The sequence below is a fragment of the Hippoglossus hippoglossus genome, chromosome 22 (assembly GCF_009819705.1).
Source record: "Hippoglossus hippoglossus isolate fHipHip1 chromosome 22, fHipHip1.pri, whole genome shotgun sequence".
NCBI classification, from domain to species: Eukaryota; Metazoa; Chordata; class Actinopteri; order Pleuronectiformes; family Pleuronectidae; genus Hippoglossus; species Hippoglossus hippoglossus.
Genome location: NC_047172.1, coordinates 8,625,888 through 8,650,505, shown reverse-complemented (window position 1 = coordinate 8,650,505; position 24,618 = coordinate 8,625,888). Strand labels below are relative to the sequence as shown.

The window sequence follows — 24,618 nt, the reverse complement described above, 5'->3', positions numbered from 1 at the left end:
TGGTGCTTTAACATGAGACTGAGAAGCATCTAAATCCTGGACCATCATCAAAAATGAAGTGTAAAATTGTTTCTGTGCTTGCCACCTAGCGGGCCCTAACCCGATCATCCCAGTTTACTGCCATGTGGAAACGTGTGGGGGGTGCAATTTCCACATGGCCCTAACCCGATCATCCCAGTTTACTGCCATGTGGAAACGTGTGGGGGGTGCAATTTCCACAGTGCACGGGCGGCTGTCGTGTGGCTCACAGCTCGCGTGGTGCTTCACATTCACTTCCAATCTTACCGAGAATTTAAAACCAGAAAAATGACTGAGCATGACATTTACCGACTGTGACAAAGCGGCGGGTTGAACGCTCTCCGGTTAGCAGCCATTATCATGAACAACCTCTCCTCAGTCTGACAAGACTCCACCTTGCAGTATTATCACATGTATCATGTGCAATACTCATAGATCACATTCATCATGTCACATTAACACACTGTTCTACAAATGTCATAGTAATACCTGTATATTACTATTCAATTTATCTTTTAATCTCATATCATTAGCTGACATACATCTATGAATAACACCCATTGGTGACAGTTTAAAGGGATAGTTCACCCAAAAACGTAAATTCACTCATTATCTATTCACCACTTTGCCGATGGAGGGGTGGTTGACGTTTTTGAGTCCACAAAACACTTTTGGAGCTTCAGGGGTAAACAGCGTTGCAGCCAAATCCAATACAATTGAAATAAATGTTAATTACACCATGTTTTTAGACGTAATGTCTGCTGTTATCCTCCTCCTAGTTACTGCTGCAGTTCTCCATCATCTCTTCTTGTAAAAGTCATGAGTTCTCGCGATAGCTGCAGCAGTAACTAGGAGGATATCAGAGGATATTTAGGCTAAAAACAGTGTAAATGATGCCACCTCTAGTCGAATTTGAATGTCGGGGCTTACCGACACTTGGATGACACCATAGGAGCAGTATGGAGACACTTTCTGTTTTTTTAAGAAGTGGTCGCCATTTATTTCAATTGTACTGGATTTGGCTGTTTACCCCTGAGACTCCTAAAGTGCTTTGTGGACTCAAACACTTCCCCCACAACTCCATCGGCAAAGTGGTGAGTAGACAATGAGTGAATTTGCACTTTTTGGGTGAACTATCCCTTTAATATGAGAAGCAACTAGATCTTGGACCATCGTCAAAAATCAGGTGTAAAAAATTGCCCGGCGTCCCTCGCGGCCTGTGCCTGCCACCTAGCGGGCTCTAACCCGATCCTCCCGGTTTGCCTCCGTGTACAGGTGCATTAAGAAGTGTGGGGTGGGGGGGTGTAATATCCAGTGTGGCTCTCAGCTCACAAAACGCTTCACAACCACTTCCAGTCTGATGGAGGGTTTAAAACCAAAAGAACAACCGATCGTGACATTTCCCGGCGGGTCGACCACCCTCCGGTTAGCGGCCATTATCCTGCACACGCAGACAGCAGCTGCTCTCATACAGATGTTCGGACCCGTGCTCCTCTCCGCAGATGTTCCTTCTCCAGCCTCCTCCTGACTGCACAGAGCACATGTGCTAGCCAGGGCCGCAAACCACGCCTCTTCTCTCCCTGCAGCCAATCAGAGCCCGGCACAGTTAAGCCCCGGTTCTCCTCTCGGCCAATCGCAGCGCGTCTTGTTGCGGGGTCACTCGCCGAGGCTCCTCTGCTGTCACCGGGAGGAAGGTTTGTCACCGGCTTCTCTTCCAACTTTCTCCTTTAGCTCCTCATTCACTTTAAATCACTCGCTAGCCGAGGGAAGCTAAAGCTAAATCTAAAGAACATCCCCACTTCACATTTCTGCCACTAGCCCGTGACAGCCATTGTGTTTACTTGTGTATGTGTACGTTGGGAAAAAGTGTTGTCATTCCTTCTGTGGTGTGTGTAGTGTTGTTGTGTGTGTGTGTTTACTGTGTGTGTGTGTGTGTGTTTACTGTGTGTGTGTGTGTGGGTACGAGGGGGTTCAGGGTTTGTGTTTGGGGAGGTCTCGTATTTTAGCTGACATTCAGCTGAATAGGGCGAAACCACCAGACAGCCAGTGTGAATAGCTGTATTGTGTGTGTGTGTGTGTTGTGTGTGTATATATATGTGTGTGTTGTGTGTGTGTGTGTGTGTGACCTCCAGGCCTCTGCCACACAGACACTCTTGGTTCATCTGTTTTTTTTATTTTTATTCTTTGGTCCCACTGGTTGTCAGGGATTTTCACATTTCCTCCGTCCTCCTCTGTGTGTCTGTCCGGGATCAGGGTCTCCATCATAGCTGTGCTCAGGCTGACACGTTGGACTCTGCCGCTGCTGCTCAGGAGTAAAGTACCGGAGATAGAGAGCTGCCCTGTTGTTTACGGTCGCACCTTGCTGTCAGCCCGCAGTGCCACAGTGTCGTCATCATCATCATCATCATCATCATCAACGTTATCATCATCTCTGCTGAGGATGCCGCAGACAAACAAGTCCAGAAAAGCCACGATGCCTGACTCCTCATCTTCTTCGGGAGCGGCTGGAGAGGATCCGGAGCCGGCGTCCCGGGAGGTGAGCCTGGCTGCCGGGGATGCACCAGGAGGAGGAGGAGGAGAGGACAATGTTGGAGACAGCGAGATCATCAAGTCCCCCAGTGACCCCAAACAGTACAGGTAAAAGACTCTCTCACAGCTTTGGGGAAGACTTATGTTGAGTTGTGCAGTATAACTCAACTCTCCTCAGTCTGACAACCGTCATTCATCATGTCACCTTTAAACACTGCAACAGTTATAGGATAGTTATTACACAACTTCATCATACAAGTTTGGTGCAGATCCAGGATTTTTTTCCCCCACTTTATCTGATCTTGAATTCATGGATCTTGATGATAAAATATGGCACGTGCAGGGGAATGATATTTATGACTGTGCGCAATCTGGTGCAGGCCCGAATAAAAATCTGGATCCAGTAAATTTAAATGTGGTTTCATGAGGGGGCCGTTTGGCCTTGTCAGAGGTATGTGCTCTACTGAGTGCCATTCTAGTTTTAACAGAGATTTTTGCTCCTGGGTGAGTAAGTTTAGCTTTTGGACTTTTCTTTATGTGCAGAAAATGACTAACTACAAATACAAAGACAAAATATTTATTCAAATCTGAGGTAGAATCCTCCTCATTGTGATTCATTCATGTTGCTTTATGGCCCAGCCTCTTCCATGCTAGATGCTGCCATTCCTCTGATTATTTAATTCATGCACTGTACTATATACTTGTTACTGGATTGATCTCCTCTATTCAGTTTATTCTCTGTCATTGTTATTAATATCATTTCATGTGTGATGGTATTCATCAGGGGATTTTTTTTGGGGTGTTTGTGAATGTGAAAGTGCTGGGAAAAAAATGACCCAGATCCACTAACCCAGATCAAAAATGATATCAACTTCTTTTCCAGCCGAATCAGTACAGCGTTATTGAAGTTTGATGGGACGATTTCATGCTATAAGCACACACCAGTGCCTCGGGCCTCCGTGGGGCATACACTGAAAATTTGCTGTGAGAAAACAAAGCGAGGGAGTCTCACAGGGCATAAGATGCAGACTGAAAATAAGACATTTTGATTTAACAGCCCGTTGAAAGCAAGAACAATGAAAGCTGTAAAACACGATGGTACAATACTATTTCTCAAAGCTCCCTGTGCTGTTTCACCTTTGACTTGACTCTATTCAGGTACATTGTGCTGGAGAACGGGCTGCGAGCGCTGCTCATTTCAGACTACAATGGACTGGCCGCGTCGGAAGATGAGGACTCAGATGGAGGTGAAGAAGAAGAAGAAGAAGAAGAAGAAGGGGAAGAGGAGGAGGAGGAATCTGGAGATGAAACAGAAGACGAGTCTGAGGAAGATGATGAGGAAGAGGACAAGGGCAGTGATGATGATGAAGATGACGAAAAGGAGGGGAAGAAGAAAAAAGGAAATTCAGAGAAACAGGTACTAGAGGTTACTGATGTGGATTTTTAGGGGCCGAAGCGGATACAGATATTAGGGACTAAAACATTTCCGATACAAATATATTGGCTGATATATATAAAATAGTTTTATCAAACCATTATGACAAAGAAATGTAACTGAGACTTTATATTTTACAATTTTACCATAAACTTAAACAAACTACTGTGCCCTTCGTCATTCAGTACATCACTGTTTCCAATTTGTGTGTTTTTAGTAGCTTTTGATAACAATAGACATCAGGCCACAAATGCAACACATGCTATTAAAATGAATAATTTGTTGGTTTTGGTCTTTTTACGAGGTTTGTCCCTTAAATATCTCTTTTAAGTGCATCATTAGAGTCAGACGTGACTTCCTGTGTGTTTCAGTCTGCAGCTGCTCTGTGTGTCGGAGCGGGCAGCTTCAGTGACCCCAGTGACCTCCCCGGCCTCGCCCACTTTCTGGAACACAGTGAGTATTTAACCTGAGAGCTTCAGGTCATATCCTTGAGATGGTGTTTCTCATCCTTTATTTGGATTCAATTGTTTATTCATTCTCAGATCCATTCTTTGATATCACTCATCACAGTTTTGATTGCATAGATGATTTTTGTATTCACTGTGCCCTCTTAGCCTCTATTGTCTAGATTTACTTCTGTTAACAATGTCTGACGTTTCCCAGAATACCCCTCTCCCAGGGCCAGGTCTACCCACTTTGGACCCACAGGGAAAACATGAGCTTTCGGGCTTCTTGTGACCCACTTTTCCTTGATGCTGGCCGTGTATCTAAACAGCCACTAAATACACACAAGCCGTTTTTAGGCATGAACTCTGGAAAATGTCTGGACATTTTACTGACTTTGCGTCTCTTGCTAATTTCATGAAAAGATGTTCAGCCCATATCTGAAAGCAGCAATTTAGTTCACGCTGCTTCACAAATAGGACTATCTGTCGAGAATCTGCTTTACATCAGTTTTAGTTCCTGGTGCCTCTATAAGAGATTTAATAATGAATTGACTACCAATCAAAAGACCCAAACTGGGGTGTTATAGCCCCTCAGAGGGCCTACTCTTCCTGATTGGTAATCCAGCCTTGCTTCCTCTAACGGAGAGGAGGCAGGAACTTGTTGTATTCAATGTGTTCAAGAAAGCAAAAGACTTTCCTGTGGAAAAAAGAAACTTGTACACACCTCTCTGAATTCTGGATTTCATTCCTGGCTATTGATGCTGCTGTCAGCTGAGATATTGTTGTACCTGTCTCCTCTGCTGATGTGACTGTTGAACATTGTTCCTAAATGTTCAGTCTGTGAGGAAACCCTTGTTCATTCTCACCTCCTGTCATGAAAACTGTTCACAGTAATTTTGAGAGCAGAGTGTACAGATCTATCAAATTCTGTCGTGGCTCACCTACAACTGTGACTGTCCATCTGTCTGCATGAATCAGAAAATCACAGTTTTAAGGGACATCACTAAGAAGCTGTGGTGAATTTTTGATTTATAGTCTTTTCTCTTTTCTTTTCCCAATCTCCTCCTTTATCTCTTCTCTCTCTCCTCTTCTCTTCTTTCGTTCTTCTACCCTCTTCCTCTCAACTATTTGCACCTCCTCCACCTTTCTCCCTGCCGACTCTCCTCCATCTCGACTTCTTTTGCTCCTCTCCTCTCCTCTCCTCTCCTCTCCTCTCCCCTCCCCTCCCCTCATCTCCTCTCTGTGTCTCAGTGGTGTTCATGGGCAGCGAGAAGTACCCCTCTGAAAACGGCTTTGATGCTTTCCTCAAGAAGCACGGAGGGATTGACAATGCTTCCACTGACTGTGAGAGGACCATCTTCCAGTTTGACGTCCAGAGGAAAAGCTTCAAAGAGGCTCTTGACAGGTGAGGAAGCATCAGAAGCATTTTCTTTTTTTTCTTTTTGCTCTTAAGAAGTGGACCTCTAGAGAACTATGTAGTGATTTACAGATCACACACAACCTTCCTTTATTCCTGAGGATAAAATAAACTTGGTAATGAACATTCAGCTACTTAAAGCCACGTCCTAGCATTGTTGTACATTCAGAGAAAACACACTGTCGTGTTCTTGAAGATATAAAATCAAAAAACGGGACAATTCATTTGAATCTTGTCATATCTGCTTCACCCGTGGATTTGTCCATCTCTGCTATAACTTCTGTGGCAAAGTCGGCTGTTTTTTCCTTCCACTTTTGTACGTTTAAATGTTTCTCTGTTGGATATATTTTAATTTTGAACTTTGAAACTCTTGGTACATTTACACTCCATCCTGTGACCCATAATATTCCAGGAATTCCTGTTTTATTACCACTGCAAATGCTTATATATTGTTATTATGTGGGAAAAGTTTTTGCTGTCAAATAACATCAAAATGGTAACAGTGGCACAGTGGCTGCAGTTCATTCTTCATGTTCAGGTCTCAGAAACCACTGGTTTATGAAGTGAACCTACTGATTGGGACAAACGCCACAGGTTCAATCAGTCCTTGTCTGTCTACATCTGATTGGGTCTGTCTGACCTGCATCCTGTCCCATCTGGCTGCTATGTAGCCCCCTGATTATGACCCTTGTGTCCTGTCCCCCTCTCAGGTGGGCTCAGTTCTTCATCTGCCCCCTGATGATCCGGGACGCCATCGACAGGGAGGTGGAGGCCGTCGACAGCGGTGGGTCTTTTATGAGGTTAAAGATCGGCATTTGTGCTCTGGTGTAAACTTTTCGTCATCCGCATTGGTTTTGTTCTCCTTACGCAGCTCTTCAGCACGCCATCAGTCACCTTGTTTCTCTGTCGTCTTGATTTATTTTTTCCATCTCTCCTTCCGTCTGTCAGAGTACCAGCTGGCTAAGCCTTCCGACTCCCACAGGAAGGAGATGCTGTTTGGCAGTCTGGCCAAACCTGGACACCCTATGGGCAAGTTCTGCTGGGGTGAGTTGGCAAACACAACCACTGGGACACATAGTACACACGAGGGCCTCCTTGGGGTATGTTCAGCAATAACAAACAGGAGAACCAAGACAGACGCCAAGTTTACGGTCTTGCTGACAGCCCTGCATTTGTAGACATGTTTCTCTGCTGTGTTTTGTCGTTGTTCTGAATTGATTGCTCACTTGTGACAACACTAGGAAATGCCCAGACACTGAAGCAGGAGCCTAAGCAGAAGAAGATCAATGTCTATAAACGGCTGCGTGCCTTCTGGAAGAAACACTACTCTGCCCACTACATGACTCTTGCTGTGCAGTCAAAAGGTTTGGAAAATCTGTCCCATTCATTATACATCACGAACTAGTCAATTTGTCGATTGGTAGAAATGTCATTGTTTTTATTTATTTTACACAACAAATGAAATGATTAAATGAAAAAGCAATCTGTAGATAAATACACAATCAAAACGGCCATTAGTCGTAACTCTAATAAGGATTCAGCTCAGCCAACTGTAGATAATCGTTCCCAAATCAACTCAAATTGCTTTATTTCTCAAAACAAATCACACAGTACAAACTATCTGACAGATTTTCTTTCAAGCTTTCGCAGAAAATATCACGCAGCTAATTAACTACTGCAACAAAGTAAATTGATGACGAGTGTTTGTGCTGAGAAAAAGCATCCTCATGAAACTGCGAACATCAGATTCTATCATGTTTGATAAACCCGCCTTCACCTGGAAAATCAAAAGTTGTAAAGTGTCACATTGATCACTCACTGCTGTAAAACAGCCATAATTGTTGCAAAAGCATTAATAAAATAATAATAAAAGAACTTGAGTGGTAGTCAGTAGAGCTCATACCTTAACAGATTCAGATTTTTAATTGGTTCAGCACCAGATTTTACATTGATATCAGTCCCCATCAAATTCATCAAATCCCATGAATTATTCCCAGAGAAATCAATGTAAATGTTGAAAATCGCCCTTTAATTGCACTTTTTTGTTTTATACACAGGCAACACTATACAATCGCTAGTTTGCATTTGAATAATTTCTGATGCTGCTTTATGCTTCAGTGTGTTTGCATTTAAAACTGTAGTATATTTATATCTTCTACTTCTATAAGTTAAATACATTACTGCAATATGTTAAAATAATAATAATCGATGTAGTGTAGAGTAGAGTCTGACTGAGGACAAAGCCGATACTGATATTAGCGAGTTAAAAAGCTCCAAAACCGATCATTTATAGCCTATATATATATAAAAACACTATTAATGATCCCTAAGATCTTGTTATCAAACCCTTATGTCAAAGATATGTAATTGAGCCTTGTATATTTTACTGTTTAACCTTAAAAATGATCATAAATAACAATAAATATGTCTGTGAGCGGCTCACATTGGCTGATTTTTATCGGCCCTCCCATAAATCTCTCGGGCTGTAGAATATATCTGAGGGCAAACCAGTGAGGGAAGTAATTGGACCTTTTTAAGAGCAAAATGCAGTCAATGCTTGAAGGCAACACCACAGTTGCTTTAAAACAAACACTCTGAACTCTTAGCCAGAATTATTAAGGCAACTTTAATTCATCCTCCTTCACTTGCTCTGTCCTTTAGAGAAGCTGGACACTCTGGAGGAGTGGGTGAGAGAGATCTTCAGCAAGGTGCCTAACAAGTGAGTATTGAAGAAGAGACTCTCAGTCACGGTGATGAGGTGCTGGTGTGATAATAGATGGAGTCTGAATGTCCTTTTCAGACTTTGCTCGAATGTAAATGTCAAGCCTCCCTCCGTCTCGGCTCCTTTTTTCCTCTCTTCGTCTCAGATGTAATATTTTTTTTTCAACAGCGTGCACCTGGAAATGATAATTTCTCCATAAAGTTGAGCTGAATTTATGTTTTCTTACAGAGCTCCGTTTCTGTTTTCTTTATGAGTCACTGCAGTAGGATTTTTAGAGAATAAACTTGCATACCACTGCTTTCATTTCAGTTAAGGGATTACATGCTCCTGCATGGGTTAAATGAATTCTCTCTCATCCATGAGCTTATAAAATCTTCTCAGGCGACTTAAGCTGCTTTTAGATTTAACTAAATTAATTTTCATCAAGCTAAAAACATATGAATAGTTGACATCAGGAAATTCCATCCAGCAGAAACAAGATACTATTTTTGTGATGTATAATTATTAATTGAAAACAGTCGTCCTTAAACTTACGTTTTCAGCGATCTCTTGTTAAAAATATCTGTGATTTCAGTAGAACAAAAATTTTCTCTGTTTTCATGTATTATTCCCTGGGAAATTTGTGGAAATGTAAAAACAAAAACTTGCAATGTTAAAGAAATTGAAGAAAAGTCCCTAGATCCGGCCCAAAATGTAATTGGTTTCTTCTTAGCCTGTGTCTTATCCCTTCACCAAGTTTCGTGGAAATCCGTCATTTGGATTTTGTGTAATCCTGCTGACAAATAATGAAACAAGTGGACTGGGGTGAAAACCTCCACCAGGGAGGTTATCAGATGTTAACGAAACCATTGTGGTGGATGTAATACCCTTTTATTGACGTGTGTTGACACACTGACATTGTTTAATCGATATTAGTCGAGTCTTTGTCATTGTTGCTTCTTCTAATCCTGGTTTTGTTTCTGAAGTGGTCTGCCCCAGCCTGATTTCTCTCATTTGCCGGATCCCTTTGAGACACCGGCCTTCAACAAGCTCTACCGAGGTACCGATCCAGCTCACTGTTTCTGTCTGAACACAGCTGCTGTACTCTAATTCTTAGGAGCGTTGGTCTCTCAACCTCTAAATAAAAGATACTAGAAAGTAAAGCAGAAAAGAAATGATTGGACTGCACAAAAGGAAGATTATTCTTTCTTAGATTTTTTTTATTTTCATTAATTACTAAATAATGTTTGCCTTTTCAAGCCTCTACAAGTTTCGCACTACAAAAATTTCCGAAGGAACGATTGTTTACACTGCCGACAAACCTGTGAATACATGACATCAGATACGATTTTTTCAAAGTCACAAAGCTTTGTGTTAATGGAAGTCAAAGAGGTTGGGGACCGGTGCTGTAGAAGAAATCGACCGATGAGCCACAACATTACGACAGGCAACTGGTTTTAATGATGTGGCTGATCAGTGTGACATCCAGCTGTTTGTTATCTTGTGTTTTCTGTGTTTGTGTGTTCACAGTCGTTCCCGTGAGGAAGATTCATGCTTTGAATATCACCTGGGCTCTTCCTCCTCAGGATGAACACTACAGGTGAGCTACATACAGCAGAAACAATAAAATAATCCAACCTATTGCATCATCGCATGCTGCTAAAACTATTATCCACCTTCTATCTTTCAGACTTGGATTTTATAATGCTCCTTTCTCTGCTCTTCCTCACTGTGCTACTTGAGGTCTTCAGCTTTTTTCAGAAACCAGCAGCTACAATCGTCTCTCTTCACTGGTTGCCAGTGCAAACTAGGGCTTCTCTTTATTTAAGATCACTTTATTTATTGGAGCTGATACTAGCACATACACCTCATTACCAATACCGATAATAGAAATTATAAATATATATATATATATATTATAAAAGAAGAAAGGGCAATGATTTGGAAATAAACCAGTGATTCTTTTTTTATCGACCAACTGATACTGAATTTGGTCAAACTCTAATTCAAACGTCCTTCTAACGCTCACGTTTTTAATGTGTTGTTTTTTATGGTCTTGTGTATTACCATGCTACATCTTAATTCTGCACTCTAAATAAAACTAGAGAGAAATTGCGTCATGCCGTGTCCTTGTCTCCTCTCTGGAGAGTAGTGGCTTTTCATATCGACATAGAATTACAAGAGGCAACCGACACCAGGCTTTGCCCTGATTGTAGACTGCATCAATGTTGTTGTGTTTTTCCTTTTTCATGCTCTTTCCTCTTCTTTTTTTTAGGGTGAAGCCTCTCCACTACATCTCGTGGCTGATTGGCCATGAAGGCACAGGAAGCATCCTCTCACTGCTCAGGAGGAAGTGAGTGTTATTGCCTCGGTCTGTCTGTTTGTTTTTGTGTCTGATTTGAGGGCACTCCACAGCCCACTTAAAAGGTCTTCAATTTGCTCGGTATACATGAGCCTTTTCACACTCTGAGTGTATCGAGCCCTATCTTCTAACTATACACTTCGCCTGCCCACTCGACGATATGATTCGTAAGTTCTCGTCCCTGGGTGGATGTGGTCGTGCGAGAGCGTTTCCGCCTCCGGTCGCTAAGTGGCAAAGCGATTCGCCAAAACTCTTCTGCTGTCCCACAATACAGCGAGCGACCCCATCCAATAGTCCCTTTACCAGCAGCGCCACTCGCAGCGCTTGATAGAATATTCCTGTTTACTGTTAGTGCTGTTTGCCATTGTTGATAAGTGACAACAGTGACATTTGAGTGTGCTCCGTCTCAATTCCCAGTCGTAACAAAGTGCTGAGGCAGTGGAGTGTTTTTTTTTTTTTTGAGTTCAGACAATCACAACATCAAGGGCCGAGAGGGTGGTTTGAAACCAGGCCACTGTTGTGCTCACTGAAAGAGAGGACTTCTCCGTGCATACGTCATCACACACACACACACACACACACACACACACACACACACACTGTTTGAGTTGCTGATCCCCTGCCTTAACCCTCTAAAGAGCCATACTGGTGATTTAATACAGATTTTAGTGACTGTACTGTACAGCAGATCAATAAAAACCTGTTCTCTACATCACTGCCGGTCTTTTTCAAAAAAGTCCATCATACTTTATTTCTCCCACCACTAGTTTGAGTTCATTTCAGTGCAGTATGAAAACCTTCAGAGATTTAAAACTTTCTCTGTGTGATCAATCACAGTTAACGTCTTTTCTACTTGTGTGGTAATGCAGTGCAGACATTTTTTTTTTTTTACAACTCGAAGAGATAACGTTTTTCATGTTTAAAAGACTCAAACGCTGCAGACAAATGCAAAATAGAATGATACATGGAATTCCTTCATTAAAGGTTTTTTTTTATTTTTAAAACATGACCACAAAAGTGTATTTAATAAACATGAACCACCGCCGCTACAGAGCGCTGGTCGCCTGTTTAATAATAGTGAATGTATCGTACGTCTAAATCGCACCAAAATCCACAATACACTTTCCTGGGTCCTTCACAATACACATACGAAATTTGAAGCTGATAAATAAATGGTTCTCGCCTCCTACAGACAGAGATTTTCATGCACTGGTGGCACAGACTCTGGGATCGAACCACTGACCTTCTGGTTTGTGGATTACCCTCTCTACCTCCACCCACTTGCCCTTAATGTGCATTCTCTTTCAAGGTTATGGAGAGTGAATCTTAACCTGCCGTCCTATTTTTAAAATCTTTGTGCGTGCGCCTGTGTGTGTTTGTGTGCAGGTGCTGGGCCATGGCTTTATTTGGAGGAAACAGTGAAACCGGCTTTGACCAGAACACAACCTACTCCATCTTCTCCATCTCCATCACCCTCACTGACGAAGGTTTCCGAAACTTCTACCAGGTAAATAAACTCTACCTAGTTTTGATGTCCAGTTCATGATCATTAATATTATTTCTTGTCCGATTATACAGAATCATTGTGTTTTTTGCTTCTGTAACTGAGATTTACTCTTCATGAACACAGCTGCCGTATTTGTCTTATTTTCATTGATACATCAGATCATTTCAGGAAAACAATCTGTTATCAGTTGCTATGACAACTCTTGTTTAAAGCAGAGAGGCACATGGCAATTATTCAGCAGGCCCAGTGTTATCTAATCTTAAGTAGTTAATGGAGAAAATGTTTCAGTTGACAAACTTGCATTGATAACTGCTGTATAAATAATGTGTCGGCCCTGAGGAGGTTGTTTACTGCGATGAAGAACACTTCATCCTCCACTCCTCCTTTCAAAGAGGATGAACCTGGAGTCTCTCGGATCAGAGACTGTCTGTGTTTTTGAATCACGGTGCAAATGCTGTCAAGTGTGGCTCTCGAAGTGCGATGAGTAAGTAACGCACTTGTAGCATTTTGTTATCTGGAGATGTGAGACACATTTCAGGCTCACGTGGTAACAGTGGGAGGTTGGGAAGATGTATCCGTGCTCGAGACTGATCCATATGGAACACTGATATTCGCAAGTAAAGAATCTCAGACACTCTCAAATTGCCAGATATATATGCAAACAAAGTGTTATTTAACCCTTATGACAAGGACATGTGAGGCTTAACCATAAACCTTATTATAAAAAAGAAAACACAAATACAACCAAATATATAGAACTTCAATTGAGACATTAAACATAATGTTTTTTACGTAAAATGTAAACAATTGCAAACAATTTTTGCATTGTTTATTCTGCGAAATAAACGTTTTTGTATTCGCAAACATAAACATAGATACAGATGTGAGGGGTTCATATCGGCCATTTTTAATCGGCCAACCGATTTATCGCTCCAGCTCTAATCAGTGCGCTAATGGTTGATTAAAGGACAGGTAACGATCATGGCCATCATCTTAACTTGAGATATGGTTGTGATTAAATGATTCAATATTTTTATGTTTCGCGCCGGCAACAGCCAGTGGCCGGAGGCATTATGTCGGGTCTGTCCTTGTCCTTGTGAACACAATATCTCATGAAGGTTTTGAATTTCTAAATTTTTGATAAAAAAATGTTCACTTGGACTCACGGGTGATCTGATGGAATTTGGTGGTCAGAGGTTAAAGGTCCTCAGGCTCTTGTGAACGTGATATACCGGGATCATCCAAATGGGGATTTCATTAAATCTGGCACAAACATTCACTTCGTCTGTTTGGTCCATAGCCGCAAGGTGTTTGAAGAAATACAGCAAAGTGGAAGAAACTAAAGCAGAGTACTTCTGTATACATAACTACCTCTGAGCAGAAATTAGCCTTTATTGTGTAGGAGAGACGGGACAACATCCAACATCATACAGATAAATCCTTTGTACAAGTAAAACATATTTAAATAAATGAATACCATAAATAATAAATATGAGACCTGGAGATGAAAGTGAACTTTTCTTGACCAGACACTATTTGCATGTGGAACAGACTTGGAAACATGACGGTAACCACTAACCGTTCTGGACTCTCCTCTGGTTGCCTGGAAACTGCTGTTGGCGAAGAAAAAGCCTAGTTCCCAAAATGTCAGACTATTCCTTTTTATAAGGGTCTGCAGTTCAAGAGTCGACCTGAACACGTTAAAATACTCAAAAGAAAATCTCGAGTTAAAAATAAAGTGCTAAAGGTTTACTGTTGTTGAATGTTCCCCTTTTAAACTGCTCAGATTTAAAACACAGTGTTCTGTTCTGTTCAAACGGTCGGGCCAGGACGGAGAAATATTTTGTTCAGAGTTAATAATTCTTATGTTTTAGGTGGAGCTGACATTTTCATTTCCATGTTTGAGTCTCTGAAAGAGGACAAATAAATCCACGCATTACTTCCTGTTTAGTTTTTAAATGTCATCACCTTTTTTTTATGACTGTCAGAGCTCGTTCTAATGGTTTTAAAATATCCACGGTCAACATGATTGGCAGCCTCTGTCTCGTCAGTGGGATTTTTATGGTTTATCAACATTAACGCTGCATTTCTCATAAGCCCAATCGTTAATGCTGACAAGGGGGGGTTACATTTGACATTTTAGCATCAAATGAATTGGGGGAACTTAATAAAATTATAAATTAAAATTAATGAAATCTAATTCTTCTCTGTGGTCTTAACAGGTGACTCACCTGGTGTTCCAGTACCTGAAGATGCTGCAGACGCTTGGACCACAGCAAAGGTACTCACTCTCTCACTCACTCACTCACTCACTCACTCACTCACTCACACTCTCATTCACTCACTCACTCACTCACTCACTCACTCACTCACTCACTCACTCACTCTTTCACTCACTCACACTCACTCACTCACTCACTCACTCACTCACTCACTCACTCACTCACTCTCTCTCTCACTCTCTCACTCTCTCACTCACTCACTCACTCTCACTCACTCACTCACTCACTCTCTCACTCACTCACTCACTCACTCACTCACACTCTCATTCACTCACTCACTCTCTCTCTCACTCACTCTCTCACTCACTCTTTCACTCACTCACTCACTCACTCTTTCACTCACTCACACTCTCATTCACTCACTCTCTCTCACTCACTCTCTCACTCTTTCACTCACTCACTCACTCACTCACTCTTTCACTTACTCACTCACTCACTCACTCACTCACACTCTCATTCACTCACTCACTCTCTCTCTCTCACTCACTCTCTCACTCTTTCACTCACTCACTCACTCTCACTCACTCACTCACTCTCACTCACTCACTCACTCTCACTCACTCACTCACACTCACCTTGGTCATACTCTCTTTGGCTTATGGGTTAATTTTAAGGTCGGAGGTAGTGAACACTTCATTATATTTCATATTGAGACGATAATGTGATTGTTTGGCTCTTGCACTTTTTCTATTTATGCCTTTTGTTATTTTTGTTATTTTCCATCATCTTTTTCTCTGAGTTATTAATTTTGTGACATTTGAGACTTAATCTGGGATGAACATAAATAATAATTGTGTGTATTTATCTGCACGTTCATGCAGAGTGTACGAAGAGATCCAGAAGATTGAAACGAATGAGTTTCACTACCAGGAGCAGGTGAGAAACATCCAAACGTCCACAAGCTGCTGTGTTAGATAAGTAAGTTAATGTTCTGTTACGACTGATTTCTGTTTCGTCAGATTGATCCAATCGAGTATGTTGAGGACATTTGTGAGAACATGCAGCTGTTTCCCAAAGAAGATTTCCTAACAGGAGATCAGCTGATGTTCGAGTACAACCCAGAGGTAAGTACTTCACTGTAGAGCCTGACTGAGTACAAATTTCCAATACCGATATATCAGACGATCTATTTATAAAATATGGCAAAGATTCTTAAAATGACTTTATCAAACTCTTATGACAAAGAAATGTAGTTGAGGCTTGACATTTTACAGTTTGAACCTAAACTTTATCAGAAATAACTATAAATGAAAAGAAAACATATATACAATCAAATATATAGAACTTGAAAGAATATAATTAAAAACCATTAATGTAAAATGCACATACAATTTTACATATTGGCATGCACAAACTTAGATGTATTACCAATGTATTTGTTCTTTAAAGTAAAACATTTCGTATTGGCACGTATCAGCGCTGATATTGATTTGTCTAAAAGGCTCATAAATCTAATAAATCGGTCAGAGATGATCCAGGAATCCTTTATTTCCTTTTTTTGGATAAACACATCATTCTAATGTGGGAAAAAAACTCTATTTTATTATTTATTTTGTAGCTTATTTATCGTAGAAATATACTTTTAAGCAGTAGAACTTTGCATATTTTCTGCAAAGCCACATTTTCCTCTTTTGGGCTTTTCTGCTTCTTATTGCGATCGACTGCTTGAAATTGTTCTTAAAAAAATAAAAACAGTGCAGAAGTGAAGAGAAAAAAAACTAAAAACATACTCTCCTCTCTTTGCTGAAAGTAGTTTATTTTTTTGTACCTGTGTTGTCTCTTTGTGTTTGTAGGTGATCAGTGCGGCTCTGTCCCTGCTCACCCCGGAGAAAGCCAACCTGATGCTGTTGTCACCAGAACATGAGGGCCAGTGTCCCCTGCGGGAGAAGTGGTTTGGAACACAATACAGCGTGGAGGGTGTGTTTTTGTCTTTCTCTGTGTGTTTATTTGCTTGTTTACTGTCACAAAACAGCTCCTTCCCACAATGCAGAGATCCAGTGAATACTTTCCCCTTGTGTGAGGATATTCAGTCTGATCTAAGCCAGAAACAGAAATGCCAGCATTTATCTCTGTCTCTTTAATGGCGAACAATAGTGTTGAAACAGCATTTAAATGTTTTTAAAAAGTGTAAAAAACTGTATTTCAACTTTGTTGCGCTAAAGTCTTAAGGTCCCTCAATTTAAAACACAAATCTAAATTCTAAATACTTTGTGTCATGACAACAGCCATTTTCTCTTCTCACAGACATCCAGCAGGAGTGGATGGAGCAGTGGACGGGCAACCTGGAGCTGAACAGCGACATCCACCTCCCTCAGGAGAACAAGTTCATCGGTGGGTGAATTTACGTATTTATGCTGCTTGCCCACCAACAGATTTCAGTTTGTTATGCTAGTAGCAGGCGATGTAGCCTATGGCCTCAGGCAGAAATGCTGAGTGGGCTACAGAGATCTCGTAGGCTCACATCGTTCCCTCAGACATATTTGTTTTCTCTTTCAAACTTGAAGTCCTCAGCCGCAGCCAATACCAACTCAATGATGACTCTATTTCATGGGAATCAGACTTGGATACAAATCTGCTCTGGTTGCCCGGAGATATTATGTCATGTTGAACGATTCCTGTGAACACGATATCTCATGAACGCTTCGAGGACATTTCTTCAAATTTAGTACAAATGTTCACTTGGACTTATGGATGAACTGAGACCCAACATTTGCATGATTTGCTTCACCTGCTCAAGTTAAAATATTTGAACTCGAGCAAGAAATTGATGTGACGTGAAATCACTAAAGTCAATCGGTGTTAGTCAATCAGCGCTAGGAGGTCATCAAGCCGGCCACTGGTCAGCCTCAGGCAGCCAGTCATCCAGATGATAAATTCCCATGAGCTACTTAAACCAGTGGCTGATATACAACACAGATTGACAATTGTTGTCACATTAATCCTGCTGAATGGGAATTTAGTTGAAACCTTGATAAGAATAATTATTTAATTTCCTTTGTTAACAACATATTGCACAATCCTGTTCTTGTGCTTATAATATTTTAATATTTTATACTATTTAATATTTTTAAAATTTTGATATTTATGCTTGCACAAAACACCATGGCAGATTCCTTTTATGTGTAAACCTACTTGGCAATAAACCCTGATTCAGATTCAAATTTTTTTGTATAAAACTTTCTGGCGACACTTGACTACAGGTTTACAATTTTCAACTTTCTTTCACCACCAATCTGACTGATGCATAAAAAGTTATTCAGCTACCTCAACAGACGGCAATGGTTGATTTACTGGAGCATATTAATGAAAGGTCAAGATTTTTTATTCTGTCTCAGCAAACAAGCAGTTCTGGTTCAATTCTGACCAAACTTTAAGGCCTGATACATTTCGGTATTCTGACAAAATGTGGAGAGAGGGTGCGTCTTCAGTGCTCGCCCTAAGGGTTCCTGAATCATTTATTGGGGGGGGGGGGGGACACACGACATCTTTCTCTGCATTGAGTTACTGCATGTTCATCCCCTAACTGGACATATTGAATTGTTGAAACTCACACATTATTTATGAGGTTTTACCAAGTGGAATGATGCTGATTCATTGTTTATGTGCATTTGTTCAGCCACTGACTTCACCCTGAAGCCCTCTGACTGCCCAGACACAGAGTTCCCCGTCCGGATAGCCGACAGCGACAGGGGCTGCCTGTGGTACAGGAAGGACAACAAGTTCAAAATCCCAAAAGGTGAAATGTGTTAGAGTCAGTTTGTGTGTGTGTTTGTGTGTGTGCATCATTTAGCATGCAAGCTGTTTTCCTAAAGACATTTGATATCATTAGAGAGGTGTTGATACTTGTTTGTCCTCTCTCCTGCTGCAGCCTACATCAGATTCCACTTAATCTCTCCTATAATCCAGCAATCTGCTAAAAAGTAAGTGCAGGCTCAGATATAATCTTGTGAAAATAACATTTGTGCTGTAACCCTCATTAATATCCTCCACCCCTCACTCTTTTTTTTCAACTGCACCTCCTTGTCTTTTTCATAATTATACAAATTATTTTCTCCTACTCTTGATTCTCACCCTTATTTCCTCTTTCCCCTCAATCTCATCTATCTCACCCCCCTATTTCCTCTACCTTCCCCTTCCTTAACTTCATTTCCTCTTCCTTTCTTCCTTTCCTTGTTGCTTTTCTCCCTCCTGCTCCTTCTTTCCTCTCTATCTACCTCCTCATGTCTTTCCTCTCTCTGTCCTCCCTCCCTCAGCGTGGTCTTGTTCGACCTGCTGGTCAACATCCTCGGACACAACCTAGCGGAGCCGGCCTACGAGGCTGAAGTGGCTCAGCTGGAGTACAAACTGGTGGCTGGCGAACATGGCCTGGTCATCAAGGTCAAAGGATTCAACCACAAACTGTCTGTGAGTGAATGTATCAGGAATAAATTAACTATTTCGTCATAGTGTTAATCTAAAAACACGTTTAAGATTAAAACTTATACATGAATTATTTCCCCAGTATGTATTGTTCACATTAGTTAATTATAATAATTGTGTGTCTGGTTTTCTGTGCAGCTGCTGTTCCACCTGATCATCGACCGCCTCGCTGATTTCTCCGCCTCTCCTGGCGTCTTCAGCATGTTCTCAGAGCAGCTCAAGAAAACTTACTTCAACATCCTCATCAAACCTGACAAACTTGGCAAGTGAGTAAGACTCATCCTGTGTCTTTGTCTTTTTCTGACTCACTTTCTGATTCATCACCAAGTCTACGATGCCTTCTAGTGGTGAAATGTGACAACCTCAAAGAGAGCTCCTCTTTCTCTCTCACTCTCACTCACTCCTCCTCTCCTTCCTCTCTTCTGTGTCAGGGACGTCCGTCTGTTGATGTTGGAGCACTCCCGCTGGTCCATGGTGGAGAAGTGCCAGGCTCTGACGGCCGGGCTGACCAGCGACGACCTGACGGAGTTCAGCCGCAGCTTCAGGACGGAGCTGTACGCCGAGGGACTGGTGCAGGGCAACTTCTGCAGCACTGTAAGTCCACCGCAGCTGGAACCCACACAAATAGGTTGATTAACAATAAAATTGGTACTTTCATCGACTGATTCCGAGTGAACTTGACTTCCATACTCTATTTCTCTCTTATCTCTACCTGCTCATTATCATTTAATTGTGTTTCTTCCACAGGAGTCAGCGCAGTTCCTGCAGTATGTCACAGAGTAAGTCAGCTCTTATCCTGAATGCTCTCTAATGAGAACACTAATACTCTACAATCACAGATCTGTAATTTGCATTAGCTTCGGTTGTTCAATGATCCCCTTTTTCACTTTCTTCACTTCTGCCTCTTTTCTTTTTTCTCTTCTTTCTCCCTTCTTTGTTTCCTCCTCTACTCCCTCGGATCCTTACCGGGTTTGTTCTCTCTCTCCTTTCCTTCCATCCGCCCTTACTCTCCTTTTCTCCTCCTCTCTCCTCCTCTGGCAGGAAGCTGCAGTTCTCAAAGTTGCCAGCAGTTGTGCCAGTGATGTTCAGAGTGGTGGAGCTTCCTCTGAAGCACCACATCTGTAAAGTCAAGTCACTCAATAAGGGAGACGCCAACTCTGAGGTTACAGTTTACTACCAGGTAAACACATCTGCACACATCTGTACAACATACATATTTTAGCATTATTTGTTTTTATTCCCCATTTTATTTTCCTTTGCATTTATCTAGTCTGGCCCCAAGGCCTTAAAGGAGCACACACTGATGGAGCTGTTAGTGGTGAGTGTTTCTCTCTCTTTTCTCCACCCATTCCTTCATTCACTCTCAGTCCATCAGGTCATCCCTCCATCTTTGTTGTTTGTTTTTCAGATGCACATGGAGGAACCCTGCTTTGACTTCCTTAGGACCAAAGAGACTCTGGGGTGAGTTTTTTTAAACTGTATTTAAAAGCATTTCTGACATTTCTGAAAATTATAATGGGATGAAGCTTTAATTTCTCCTATTCAATATTTATAAGCATAATACATTCATACATTGAATTAATGGATTATAACCTGCTAAATGCTAAATATTCATACTCCAGCTTCCACTTATGAATGACTGTACAGGAGGAGTTGTAGTTGTTGACAAATCTGGTTACAGCTGTGTTATTGTCTGTTTATAAACCATTTATTCAGTTTTTATATACTACTTATGAATTCGAAATAGGAGGAATTATAATCAAGCATTACAAAATCAGCTAATGTTTCTATTAAACTCTCACTTCCACATTGGAAAACCCGTCCTTACAAACTCGCTTTTACTTATATACTTTCTCATAATACCTTTTGAAATTAGTTTACTTTCAATTTTATGTCTTGTCAATATTTTCTGCCTTAACTTGTATAGAAAACAAATTTAAATGTTGATACTTCTTAGATCCTCTTCGATGTATTTGTCAACATTGAAGCTCATTGTTGGAATTCTCTGTGAAAATGTGCTAAATTACTACATTTTAATCGTTAGAATTTTTACATACATGAATATAGTCAAGACAAGGGTGCATATTGATATAGTTCCAGTTAGTGTCTCTGCCTACATGTTTGTCTTCATTGTGAGTTTTTATTGTATTTTAAAAGAGCAAGCCTGTGCTTTAAGTGACTGGAGGATTTTCTTACTCTGCATTTTCTGCACCAAACTGCTCCAGTGACTTTGAAAAAAACGCTTGTCACATTTAGCCAGACTTTAGTGTTTACTGTTAAACTACTATTTAATTCAATTCCAGCCCTTGGGCCTCCAGACTGGCTTTATATCGTGCAAAGTGGAGAAAGTCAGGACAGGAAATATAATGCACTTTATTTTCTTCTTTTTTCATTTCTCCTGCCGCAGGTACCATGTCTTCCCGACCTGCAGAAACACCTCGGGTGTACTGGGGTTCTCTGTCACCGTGGAAACACAGGCTACCAAGTTCAAGTGAGTCTGAGACACAATCGTAACCTTTTATTTGCCCCAAAGCAAGACGCGATTTATCTCAACCGCCTTCCCAAAACCAAGGTGTAATGTGTCTTACTGTTCACCCAAATCCAAGCTGCAATTTATCTGTGTGGTTGTGGAAAGAGGAGAGAGAGGAACTGATGAATGAATAAAGGAATCAAATAAACCCAAAGCCTATAATATATCTCTTTCCTCTCATGAACTGTATTTTCCCTCTCAGTACCGAGCTGGTGGAGTTAAAGATTGAAGAGTTCCTGGTTTCATTCGGGGACACGCTAAATGCTCTGACTGAGGAGGCCTTTAATACTCAGGTCTGTGAGTGTGTCTGTGTGTGTGTGTGCATTATTTTGTGGGTTTGTCATTTTCCTATGTTTATTCAAAAGGTGAAAATGATTATGCAAAAAAGTTTCAGAAATGTCCAAGGATGATCTTTTCCTTGGTTGGATTAAGAGGACATTTTGTAACCATAAGTGCACGAGTAACTGCATAAGTAGATGAAGTGTGTAGAATTAGAGATTTGTGTGTGTGTGTGTGTGTTATGTACAGGTGACTGCTTTAGTGAAACTGAAGGAGTGTGAGGACACACACCTCGGGGAGGAGGTGGACAGGAACTGGGCCGAGGTGGTTACACAGCAGTATTTGTTTGACAGGCTTAACAGAGAGGTGAGACACACACACACACACACACACACACACACACACACACACACACACACACACACACACACACACACACACACACACACACACATATACACACACACATCTTTAGCCAAGTAAACAAACAAATCCATACATCCTATTCTCCTCTGCTTACATGTATTGATAGTTAGTTTATCCCCCTGTTTGTAACTCTAACTTGATCTTTACCACAGACTTCTATCAAACGATTAGATGGCAGTAAAGTATGTGGGAATATGCTATGACTATTAAAATATTGCTGCATTCTCTTACTCTAACTTTATCCCCTATTAGTCGACCACATATGCCTTATTCTCTGAAATGTGCCCCAATCTTTGTCATACATATTCAACTTATTACTCCACCAAGAAGGTTATGTTTTCATCTGCATTTCTATAATGCAGATTGACAAGATAACACAGAAACTACAGGACGGATTACCATGAAACCGGACGCGTTATGGGTCAGGGTACAACCCATCAAATTTTGGTGGGTTGTACATTGCGAGAACACAAAATTACTCGTATGTATGAGTATATGCAATGTGATGCAGCTTGCTTGGATGTAATGGGACTGTTGTATGTGCTCTCTACTGAGTGCCATTCTAGTTTGGATTATGTAACACTCAAAACAAACTGGTCCCATGTGCTGTTCATTCCTGGACACCACCTCCTGACGTCAGCTGATTTCACACCTAATATTAGACCTCTAAGATCCAGAAGAACATGAAAATAAACTGTAAGAGGTGCAGCTCTGACATTTCATCTCTTTAATCTGGCAGATGAATAGCAGCTTTTTTTTCTCCCATTGGCATCAAGTATCGGACCACCTGTCCAGTGTAAGTCCAATTTAGCTGAGGCTTGGTCTCCATCAACTCCAGAGGGAAAGATCTGGCTTCCTATCAGCAGGTTGTGTGCAGATAGTAAATGAACTGGTGGAATTAAAGCAAACTCTAAATGAGCTGTAAAAACTAAAAATGGTGAAGCTTAACGAGGCTTAAAAGATGGCCGACAATTGTGTGACGACTAACCCCCCTTTTCACAGACGTCATTTGATTCAGGGTTGATATAAAGATATTGATTAATAGAGGTTTAAACTTCCTATGAATGTTTTTTGTCTGTCAGCCCAACCAGTGTTCTTCTTACATCAGTGTTTCTGTGTTCAGATCGAGGCTCTGAAGCAGATGAGCAGGACTGAGCTGGTGTCTTGGTTCCAAGAACATCGAGAACAGAACAGCCGCAAACTCAGTGTGCATGTAAGAGATGCCTGTGTGTGTGTGTGTGTGTGTGTGTGTGTGTGTGTGTGTGTGTGTGTGTGTGTGTGTGTGTGTGTGTGTGTGTGTGTGTGTGTGTGTGTGTGTGTGTGTGTGTGTGTGTGTGTGTGTGTGTGTGTGTTTTTGTCTGTGTTTGATGGAGAAGATTAAAGATACTTTGCATTATTCTTTATTTTTGCACATTACTCAACACAGTGAATGTATCCCTGTCTCCTCAAGGTGGTGGGATTTGGTGCTGAGGAGAACGATGAGGACGGCAGAGGTAAAAAACAAGAAAGCAAAGACGAGGATACAATTGGCGCTACCTACTGTGAGGTGTCCAAACTCACTTTCCTTCCCGCCTCACCCAAGCTGGCAGGCGCTATTGCCATCATGGATATTTCTGCTTTCACTAAAGGCCTGCCCCTCTTCCCCTATCACAAGATACTGGAATGAACTTCAACAGACAGAGGGCTGAGCTCTGAGCCACATTTGGGGGATGCTGCCTCATTAGAGATGCAGCCGCTTAATATGTGGAGGTGAAGGGCGGTTGAAACGGCTTCGGCTCCTCTCCTGACCTGGATTCTGTCTCTGGGGCCCGGCTGTTGATTTTAGTTAACACTGTGTGCACAAGCAAAAAAAGCCTGGAAGTGATAATAGACTTTTCTTTTAGCCAAGTGATAATCAGTTCTGTTTTCTCACACTCAATTGTTTTATATCCTCAGACACTGGGAGTGTGGGAGAGGTCTTCTCTTCCACTATTCCACATCGACTCAAATTCATGAATCAAAATCTCATTTATTTAGTTCTCTGAGCTCTGCTGATGAATCGGTCTTTTCACTGGTTATGTCGCACTGCAGGTTGAGCCTCATACCGTTTTAAAGTTGTTTGAACTCCACATGTACGTGTTTGAGTGATCGTGTTCTGGATTTCTTGCTCTGCCGTGCACTACTGTTATAAGCTGACCTGGATTGTGCCATGGAATGAAACTGTGCTAAGAAATAAATCTGTGACTGAACGAATTGGAGCCTACAGGAAACATATCTTTTAAGTTGCC

General features: G+C 41.3%; 1 protein-coding gene across 2 annotated transcripts; it reads left to right on the top strand.

Annotated features, from left to right (window-relative positions):
* The first annotated feature begins 1,603 nt into the window (after nucleotides 1-1,603).
* LOC117756171 (nardilysin-like) lies at nucleotides 1,604-24,584 on the top strand. Of its 2 annotated transcripts, none has more exons than XM_034576543.1 (31): nucleotides 1,604-1,711; nucleotides 2,264-2,655; nucleotides 3,706-3,964; nucleotides 4,354-4,435; nucleotides 5,680-5,833; nucleotides 6,556-6,629; nucleotides 6,794-6,889; nucleotides 7,087-7,209; nucleotides 8,507-8,564; nucleotides 9,533-9,606; nucleotides 10,077-10,146; nucleotides 10,822-10,899; nucleotides 12,295-12,415; nucleotides 14,638-14,696; nucleotides 15,519-15,573; nucleotides 15,657-15,761; nucleotides 16,491-16,614; nucleotides 16,942-17,028; nucleotides 18,314-18,433; nucleotides 18,566-18,617; nucleotides 18,951-19,101; nucleotides 19,255-19,382; nucleotides 19,548-19,710; nucleotides 19,864-19,895; nucleotides 20,158-20,296; nucleotides 20,387-20,577; nucleotides 21,524-21,607; nucleotides 21,849-21,939; nucleotides 22,175-22,291; nucleotides 23,475-23,564; nucleotides 23,802-24,584. In XM_034576543.1, exons 2-31 carry the CDS (start codon nucleotides 2,459-2,461, stop codon nucleotides 24,015-24,017), a joined length of 3,390 nt encoding a protein of 1,129 aa, XP_034432434.1. In that variant the 5' UTR covers nucleotides 1,604-1,711; nucleotides 2,264-2,458; the 3' UTR covers nucleotides 24,018-24,584. The 2 variants fall into 2 exon arrangements, with proteins under 2 accessions (XP_034432434.1, XP_034432433.1); XM_034576542.1 differs by lacking the exon at nucleotides 1,604-1,711 and having other exon boundaries at nucleotides 2,266-2,655; nucleotides 20,387-20,434; nucleotides 20,525-20,577.
* Nucleotides 24,585-24,618: the final 34 nt, after the last annotated feature.